Source organism: Bactrocera latifrons, unplaced genomic scaffold (genome assembly GCF_001853355.1).
Source record: "Bactrocera latifrons isolate USDA-ARS-PBARC rearing strain unplaced genomic scaffold, ASM185335v1 scaffold_242, whole genome shotgun sequence".
Lineage (NCBI taxonomy): Eukaryota > Metazoa > Arthropoda > Insecta > Diptera > Tephritidae > Bactrocera > Bactrocera latifrons.
This window is the reverse complement of record NW_017535986.1, coordinates 390833-401070: the sequence shown is the minus strand read 5'-3', so window position 1 is coordinate 401070 and position 10238 is coordinate 390833. Positions and strand designations below refer to the sequence as shown.

Genomic DNA, 10238 nt, shown 5'->3' with positions numbered 1-10238 from the left:
ATATATTTTTTTATTTATTTTTATCATTTTTTATTTTAGCTTTTTTAACGTGAATATATTTCCTTTTGATAATAATATTTTTGTTTATTAATTTTTCTTAATTATTTCAAAAATCGTGCTTTGTGTGTATGAATCAACTAAATTGCTGCCATCAATAAAAATGACACTTCAAGGTGTTTGCTTTGCAGCAACCCTGTGCAGCTCTTACAAAAGTCACCGCAAATATTATATAGCGAAAAATAGCCTTTTGTTTAGTGTGTAGGTACTTTTTACAAGTAAATATGCGCAATTGTGTCAAGGTTGCGGCATGAAAAGCTTTTCTTACTTGCAAACATGTACAATATATATTTTTTAAATCATTTTTAATTTATTGCTTTTCTGGCTTTCCCAAATTTAACAATATTGTATATTTTAATATATAACTTGTTAGTGGTGAAACACACCCACAACACAAAAAACATCAAGGAATGCCTACGAGCAAAATACTTGTAATGGATTTTTGCTAACAAACATTTTATTTTTTATATCTCTTTTTGTTTGTATATATTTTTTATTTTTTACATATTTTTTTTTTTTATTTTTTGGATTTTGATATTTTTCATTGTTAACTTTTTGTATTTTACAGCCTTACGACACGTTTCTTGTTGTACAAATACGAAATTTTATACGAAAAACAGTAAATGTCGATATGTATTGCCAGGCACACCAAAGTCAAATCCAACGCAAAGCCGAAAAATCACGTTATTTTGCGTAAAAAAGCAGAAAAACACAGCTGCATGCTGCATTTTATGCGCGAGCGCACAAACTCATTTACAAATACTTGTGTACATGTGTGTGTGTGTGTGTCTACATTGAATTTGAAAACAAAAGTCAAAGTCGCGGCGTAACAAGTCAATGTCAAAGTTTTAAATACAGCTATTTGGGCGCATGTGACAACATAATTTTTATATACATACATATGTACGTATGTGTATAATTATGTGTATGTAGTATATAAAATATGCATAATTTGAAAAAAAAAAATTATCAAATAAATTTATATGCGAAAAAAATCGAATGTTATTTTAAAACCGGATTCGCAGAAATACGCATTAAAATTAACAAGTAACGACTTAACAGATAAATGCAAATAAAAGCAACACACACACACAGCATGTAAATGCACTGCAAAACCAATATGTCCATACATATAGTTACATACATGTATAGACATGCAAGCAATTGCACAGTTACCGAATTATGCACACTGCAATGGTCACACGTACAAATGCACATTTTTGTACGCTGTTTTTGTTGGTTTTTTCAGTTTGCTTATTTTCTGCCACTTCTCAAGTCACCGCATTTAATTTCTACAATTTCCAAGTAATCAAACCATTGACCTCAATTTTGTCGCTTGATATTTCTGATGCACGTTTACTGAATAATATTACTACTGTCGTTGCTACTGTTGCTATTGTTGTTTTTCTACACTTTTTTTTATTGCTTTTTATCATTGACGACAAGTCGTTAGGAGTGCGAATAGTCATCGTGGATCGCCGTCGCCAATTCGCTAGTTGTGCTCACACGATTGATAAATATAATATGCATACTATGCATTATATATGCATGGGAGTGAGTGAGTTATGTGCATGTAACGGCGTTTCTGGAAATAGTTGCTGCATTGCATTTGCATGCGGGTCTATGCAGACGACGAGTACTCATTTGCTCATTCGCCCCGTGGCTATGGAAATTTGTACTCGATTGGCGTTTTTTGGAATGTATTAATAGTATGTACTTAGGTATTCTTGTATATGAAACTAAAATATTTATTTCTTTGCAATGAAAAGTTATTTTCTTGCAGAAAGCTTAGGCGGCGAACTGCACTGAATACAAATTAAGGGTTACTTATATCCATTGCAAGGTAAAAAAAAAACATTTTTTGTGTGATGGTAACCATCCTTTACAATTAAATTTTGTAAAACAAAAAAAAAAATGTTAAGATCACAGTTAATTTGTATTAAAAAAGTTTAACTCAGGTGTTTGATAAGCGTAAGAAATCAAAATTATGCTTCAATAAGCATGCTAAAACGTCTGCTTGTAACAAAAACTGTTAACTTGAATTTTACCGCTACACGCACGCCACATGCGCAAAGTGAGGTTAAAGCTTCAACGTAATAAAGCTTTTTTTATAACACCACATATGGAAGCTGTACATGAGGCAACAGCGCCAAGCTGCACACCTTTTTAAATATATTACAGCCCAAAAAACGAGGAACAACCATAAAATACCACATCTTAAATCATATTTTGCAACGACTATTTAGGCACATGATTGATTTGACAACACCACGAACAGTGGCACATATTAAGCAGAATACAAAAGAAATCGACTTAATAATAAAAAGTGACTGCAAGCACATACGCAAGAGGCGGGTAACCATTATGTACAAAGCCTTGACGAAATGCCAGCGAGTGACGCCCATATGACAGGCATAAATGGCAAGATGGATGACTGAGCGGCAGGCGAGCAAAATGCGACTGCAAAAAACCACGAAAAGCCGAGAAACAACACTGCTAAGGCGAGGAGTAGAACGAAAACAGAATGGGGGAATAGTGAGTATATCAAAAGAAAAGAAAAAAGCACGTTGCAATTTCAATTAAATATGTAAAAGGAAAAGGAGAAAAAATTAACTTCGGCTGCAGTGAAGGAATCATACCTTTAAATTTAAATTTAGCTTGATTTTAATACGACAATATGTATGACAGCTATATGCTATAGTGGTTCGATTTAAAAAAATTCGTCAGATATTGTAGCTTTGTCTTGGATTCTTCCTACCAAATTTCGTGAATATACCGTATCAAATAAAAAAGTTTTCTATATAGGGACTTGATTTTCTTCATTGACTTGATTTTGATCGCATATGACAGCTATGTATATACAATGGCTATCTGATATCGACAGTTTCATGAAATGAACAGCTTTTTTGGGAAAAAAGAACGTGTGCAAAATTTCAGATCAATATCTCAAAAATTTATGGACTTTTGTTTAGGGTATAAAAAACTTAAAGAGGTCGAACTGCACTATCAACTACAAAGGAAAAGCAAGCACAAACTTCATTATTAATATAATAACAGTATATGTGTATATACATATATGCACCCTTGCACTTCGTTGAAAGGACTCATCGTGTCGATTAAATGCAAAACTTCTTGAGGTAGGACCGAAGCGATCAAAATGAACTGACTGCGGTGCAGCGTCAAGCAAGTGTGGAAGAAATCAACAACAAATATAAAAAACTCATCGTAGCGTTAAATTGACAGGCAGTCGCATAAACAATGGCAAACAAGCGCACATGAAATTTCAACTCACATGAGCCGTTATGTGTATGAATAGTATGTATGTGAGCAACGTGCGATGCAAAATGCACTCGAGTGAAGCCGTAGCCATGCCGAAGTGCAATTAGGCGCATGCAAGCCCTGCAGCATACATACATACATACATAGTTGTTGTTGCGCACATTACAAGGAATGAATGTCATTGCTCGTGCATGGCAAACAGAATTAAAAATAAACTGGTGAAAAGAGGCAGTGCAAGCGAAAACAAAAACAAGCATAAAATGCAGAAAATTAAAAAAAAAAAGAAAACACAACAACAACAATGCGAAGAAGTGCAAGAAGAATGCAGTTGCGTGTTGCAAACATATTGACGGTGATCGGTCGGTCACCCCTTTAAGGCACAATAACAACAAAACTCAAACAACAACAACATCAATATTCAACGTGTGCAACAAGCAAATATGCAAATATGCGTTGCCAACGAAGAAGTGTGCGCAACAACAAAGCAACCAACGACACTGTGCCACACACATACGAATATTACAACGACGAGGCAATAAAAAAACATGAGCTACCGAACATTATGCAAAAATGTAAAGTGAAAAACAAGAGCGAAAAGAAGAGAAATTAATTTTTGCACACTTGCGACCAAGCAGCGAATTACACGTTGTCCTTCATGCTTGCGCAAACGCATACAGCAACACAGCTGGAGACCCTGCCACTGCCGTTGACCGACTGCCATTTACGACGCCGTTCGGTCCTAAGGTGACAATGACATTTGCGCTTTATTGGCACACACAAATTGCATCACTGCATGCACCGTTATGTGTAGGGTTGCAAGCAACGCTATGCCAGTGGTCACGCAGCCGTGCGTACACTGGAACGATCATTGCCAATTCGTCGTCGTACGCACGCACACATACATACACACACATCGCTGCATGCTTATATGCATATAAGCGGAGAAAACTCGAAAACAGTCGAAAAAGGCAACACAAACAACATTGTTTACGCCCAAACTGCAAGTTCGCTTGCACTTCGTTGCGCTTTATTGCAGTCAGCCGAGCTACGTTCGTTTGTTAGGTGCGCTGTTGCTGTTCCTTCGCCGTTGCGAAAATCCTCATTCATTCATACATAGTGCAATCGTTAGCTGAATTCGTGCGCTCGTGCATGTGCGGGTTCGTTGCATTAACATTGAACTGGAATTGGGTTACTGGCGCAATGTACGAAAATTTTGCTCCTTTTCTACACCCTTATTGCATGTGGCATTGCTTTCTCGGTGTTTTGGTCTGTCTCTTATACACATCTAGATGTGTATAAGAGACAGCCCTTATTGCATGTGGCATTGCTTTCTCGGTGTTTTGGTTTTTGGTTTTTGATTTACACACATACATACATGCATATGTAAATACATGTATTGTGGCCTAAATTTTGAGGGCAGCTGATGTTGCTGGTGACCTGAATTTGTGAGGACGAGCATCTGAATGTGATCTTGACCTTTTGAAGGTGAATTTTGTTGTAGCGGTGTTGATTTTGACAACTGCATATTGCTTTTGTTGCAAAAGTGTGGGGTCATGTATTTTCAGGGTTGTAAATAATTGAAATTTAGATTTGTTATGTTATTTTAATTTTAATTAATTAGCATTAATTTTTTTAATATTGCAATTTTTTTAAATAGTTTTATTTATAATCACAGCAAAAATTAAAAATTAAGTAAAAAATTAAAATAAAATTATAAATTAAAATTCAAATATTGTATTTATTAATTAAAATTATTTAGCCCGTATTAAATTCATTAATGAATTAAAAACTTATTTTAAATGCATTAATTAATTATAATTAATTTTTTTTTTGTTTTAATTTGTTTGTTTTAATTTTAATGAATTATTATTTTTTATTGTATATTAAATTTAAAATATTTTTTGTAATCTCAAAAATTTTAATAAAATATAATATTCCAATTTCTAAATAAAACCACCGTATAAAAAAAATTTAAAATTAGTTTTTAATCCCAAAAGTCGTGTTAAAAATCATTATTATTTTATTATTATTATTTATATTTATTTTTTAATAAGTTTTATTTTTAATTACAGAAAAGAATTTAAAATTAAATAAAAAAAATTGGAATTAAATATAATATGAAGTAATAAAAATTAACGCATTAATTTGTTATAATTAAGTTTATTTAATTAGTGTTATTATTTTTTTAAATTTTAATTACTTTTTTTTTTTTGTATATTGTAGTAGTAAAGACATATAATCCAGATGAAGTAAATAATATAACATATTTATACACAGGGTTCTGATTTTTCTAATTACAAAAAAAAAAAATTGTTAAGTTTAGTTTAATTTAGTTAAATATGTTAATTAATTTGCTTTAATTTAATTTAATTAAGAAAATATTAAAGTCAAAAACTATTTTTTCAATTGAATTTCAATTTAATTAAAAAAAAATAAATTAAATTGAAATATATTTAATGATTTGGTTATTTTAATTTAAAAAATTATATGTATGTATACAATAATTAAAAATAATAATTAATTAAAAAATTATTAATTAATTGAAAAAATAGTTTTTGATTTTAAAATCATCACTAAAAATGAACAAAATTTATTTATCTAAAATTTTATTAACCAAAAATAAATAATTTTTCAAAACAAAATTTGGAATAATGGTAAAAAAGGCTAACTAAAACTATATAATATACTATTTACATACATATAGCTACAGAGGGATCACGGGATAAAGGAAATCCAAAATTTCTCAAAATGATTTTTTGTTGTTAAAGTACATTAAATTCTGTAAATCTTTTTTTTTTTAAATATTAAACAATGCCCGTCCAAAAAAAAAAAAAATTCCCTTAATTTTCCCGATACTGAGGCATTTATGTTCGTCATATACACATCTAACCATAACTAGCAGAATTCACCATAGCTCACATAAAATAACACACACTAAGTGGTGATATCGTAGCTTAAACCCATAAAATGCAAAACTCGCTTTGGACACTTGCTTATTTTGCGCGCACTGTAAGCGCATTAGAGCTATTTGTAGGCAGATAGATAGAAGCAGACAAAAAAGCTTGCGGCAAATTTGCATAATTTCTCGATTTGCATGTATGCCATTTAGCTGTGTGAAATTGATGTGAAATGTGGGTAATTTAATTCTTTTTGCGCTTAAATTTGGTCGACACTTTTCATGCTCCAATTCACAAAATTTGTAAATGGCCAAAAGAATTAGTAATTACCATAGTAGAGCTGACTTGCAATACATGCACACATGTATGTATGTGTATTTGTAATAGTGTTGCGCCCAGCAATGAGGGTGAAATGCCGAAAAAAGCCGCATCACAAAAGCCTAAAGCCAAAAACACAAAAACTGCAGCAATTTGCAAGTGACCCTGAAATTTTCTACAACAAAATGGCAGCGCCGCGCTGTTGAGCGCAATTTGTGGTTGGTGCTGCTCCTGACCTTGCCCCAGTTTGTGAACGTCAAACAAAAACTAATAGCAGCCAGAAGTGGCACACTTCTTATTTACATATCAATGCTGATAAATAAATATGTCACTATATGCATGTATATACATACATATATGTAAGTATGTATGTATATGCATCGTTTATATAAATAGTAACTGTAAAAACTTTCCATATGTGCACTTAGAGTCTTTTCACCTCGTCCTTAACGAAAGTAGCGCACTAGAGCACAGGCGGTCAAGGGCATATGACTGCATGGCGGTATATATAATATACATATTTGTATGTATGTATGTATGTCTTTATAGTGAGTGTAGCCTGGTTGCACTGCAGCTGAAATGCGCAGATGAACTGTAAGCATAATTCGCTTATATGCGTACTACGAACATGTACTACATGAAATGCGCTCTGATTATTTTATATACACATATGTACATAAATATTATATTTACATAAATATATATAAGTATATGCCACTAAGTGCAGCTGTTGCTTTATACTGCCGGGTCACTGACGCAGCGAAGACGCTGTCAAATCTACAAATCTAAACACCGAATACATGCCAAGCAGAGAAGTACATACATATGTAGCCTCGACCTCAAAATCAACGCTAATCCTGCAGCACAGCGGGTGTGCTGCATGTACATTATGGCCGCACAGCAGAGTTGCTTTTTGTGCGTGACAAACGCAGCAGCACATATTGCGTTAAATCGTTAGAGATTCATACTGCATTACAAATTTATATTTATTTAGAAGCAACCAGGTTTTGTTACAAAAAATGTAAATTTTGTTTTCGAAAAGTTTTTTGGTTAGACGTTATGCAAAAATGTTTTTTTTTATAAAGACATCGAGCTGCAATTTTTCACACGTACTTTTCTATGCAAGAATCTTCTCATTAGTCAGAAACGCTGACATCGGATCAATATAAAACATAGCTGCCATATGAACCGATTGGTCAAAAGCAATTCCTTGTATGGACAACTTTTTTAGTTGATAAGATATAATCACAAAATTCGACTGAGATTAATATTAAAGACAAAGCTACCATCTGCGAATTAATTGTTTAGATCAGACCACTATAGCATACAGCTGTCATATAAACTGTTCGGTCAAAATTCAGTTCTTGTATGGGAAACTTTTTTATTTGACGAGATATCTTCAAGAAAATTTGGCATAACTTATTATCTGAGACATTTGTATAACATACGAAGAAACTGTTCAGATCGAATCATTACATCTTTTAGCGGCCATACAAACTTACAGATCAGAATCAAGTACTTGCATGGAAAACTATTTTATTTTACAAGATATCAACACGAAATTTATCACAGATAACTGTCCTAAGTAACGTTATAATTTCCCGAATAAATTTTCCTGATCGAAGCATTATAAGATATAGCTGCCATACAAACTGACCAATCCAAATCAGGCTATAATATGGAGAACTGGTTTATTTTACGACATATCTTAACGAAATTTGGCAAAGACCATTCTCAAAGGCAACGTTACAATTATCTCAGAAATCATTTCGATCGGACTAATATAACATGTAGCTGCCATACAAACTAACCCATCAAAATCAAGTTCTTGTATGGAAAACTTTTTCATTAGACAAGATATCTTAACGAAATTTGGCACAGCTTATTTTCCAAGGAAGTTCTAGAATTTCCCCGATAATCATTCAAATCGGAGCACTACAGCATATAGCTGCCATACAAACTAACCTATCAAAATTAATCTAGAGATATTTTTATGCCCTTTTAAGCTATAAATAATTCAGCTGTGTAGCATATTATAGCTTCAGTAATGTTTTTTTTTTTCTTTTTTTTATATCGACTTTGCCAAACATTTTTGAGGTTAGAATTTCAATAATTAAAATTTCAGTTTTTTGTCCGAAAATACATACGTTTTAGCGTACACCACAACCTTTTCGTCACTTACCTGACGATATTGAATTCGCCGAATCGCTACGTGGCGTATGCTGTTGCATGTTGAGTCCATTGTGTTGCATGCCGGCATTGCCACCCAACACACTACCCATCAAACCATTAATTAGACCCTGATTTAGTGTTGCATGCAACATATTTGTATTGTTGTTGTTATTCATATTCAAATTATTATTATTATTATTATTCTGTGCATTTTGTTGATTGCCCAGATGCCCGTTGTTCAGTTGATTGCCATGGCCCATTACACCGCCGCCGCCGCCACCAACGCCACCATTACCATGAACAAAATTCGTGCCATTTGTGTTGTTGCCAGCGCCGTTGACATTCATATTATTTATGACACCACCCAATGGTGGCAACGGTATTATTGTAGTTTGTGGCGGCAGCAGCGCAGCGCAACCATGTGCCGAGGTGATCACGCTATGACCACCATGTCCATTGAATGCGGCATCATACCACAGATCTTGTTCACCATAAACGGGTGAGTCGAGCGGTGAGGGCGATAATGCCGTGCTGAGCACGAGCCCGTTGGAGGATGAGCTCACTTCGGTGGAGGATTCTTCTAGCATGCGAAAGGCGAAACCGCCGTTATTCGACCAACGTCGCTTCATCATTGTTGTTCGGCCAGTCAAGTTGGTGAAGTTGTTTGATTGGGTTGTGTATGTGTGTGTGGGTGTATTTGGTAGACACGTTATTCACTTTAGCCTAGTTTGCGCTGCACAGCAGACTTGTTGAACTAATTTTTAAACACTTGTTTTTTTTTTTTTGTTTGGAAAATTTTATTGTGTGTAAAATTTGCTTTTTTTAAGAATTTTTATTTTTTGGTAAATAATATTTCACTGTTTGTTTTCTAGTTTCATTACTTTTTGCGTACTAATTTGTGCACGAAATACATGCTTGCGTTTTATAATTTTGCACTTGTATATTTGCTGCTTAAATTGCATGCACTTATTTCAAATCTAAAATCAATAATGAAAAATAATTTTTTTTTGAATTTAAATGAAAGCTCAAAACTTGTCGTTTTACTTCTGAAATATTCGTACAATTTTAATCATAAAATTTTAATATTCGCAAAAATTCTGTGGCTTGTATGTGTGTGTGTGTTTGTGCGTATAATTCGACCTCAAAAAAAATTATTTGTTTAGCTGTTTCTGCTTCAAACAAGCTCATTTGTTTGCTTGTATTTAAAATGCGCGCTTTGTCACTGAAATGAGACACAAAAAGAGAAAGAGATGGGAGAGATGTAGGCATAAGTTAAAGAAATGCAATCAAGTTTTAAACTGCTTTCTTTGCATTTTTTGTACATACTTTTTCTTGTTTAATGGCACTTGAACTGGTTGAACACTATTTTTTTTTTAACAACTCTCCTTATAGAATTTTTTCGAAATTCATACTGAATTTGACTTTGTATTTTGCGCATGTTATTGGTACTTTTTTGGTACATTTGAAATATGGAATATTGAGTTTTATAATAAAATTTTTTTTTTTTTTAATTTT

General features: G+C 33.1%; 2 protein-coding genes across 2 annotated transcripts in view; both read right to left on the bottom strand.

The window, feature by feature from the left end:
• Nucleotides 1–8733: 8733 nt before the first annotated feature.
• Nucleotides 8734–10238, bottom strand: part of LOC108969155 (ecdysone receptor-like) — a gene marked incomplete at its 3' end in the record, with an annotated part of 54811 nt that continues 53306 nt past the window's right edge. The window contains 1 exon segment of the mRNA XM_018933711.1: nucleotides 8734–9700. Within this exon segment, the coding sequence (XP_018789256.1) occupies nucleotides 8734–9355 (622 nt within the window).
• The window catches only part of LOC108969156 (putative transcriptional regulator cudA), a 50591-nt gene continuing 50049 nt past the window's right edge, over nucleotides 9697–10238 (bottom strand). The window contains exon 2 of the mRNA XM_018933712.1: nucleotides 9697–9945. Within this exon, the coding sequence (XP_018789257.1) occupies nucleotides 9926–9945 (20 nt within the window). The 3' untranslated portion in view covers nucleotides 9697–9925. The remainder of the gene's footprint in view (nucleotides 9946–10238) is intronic.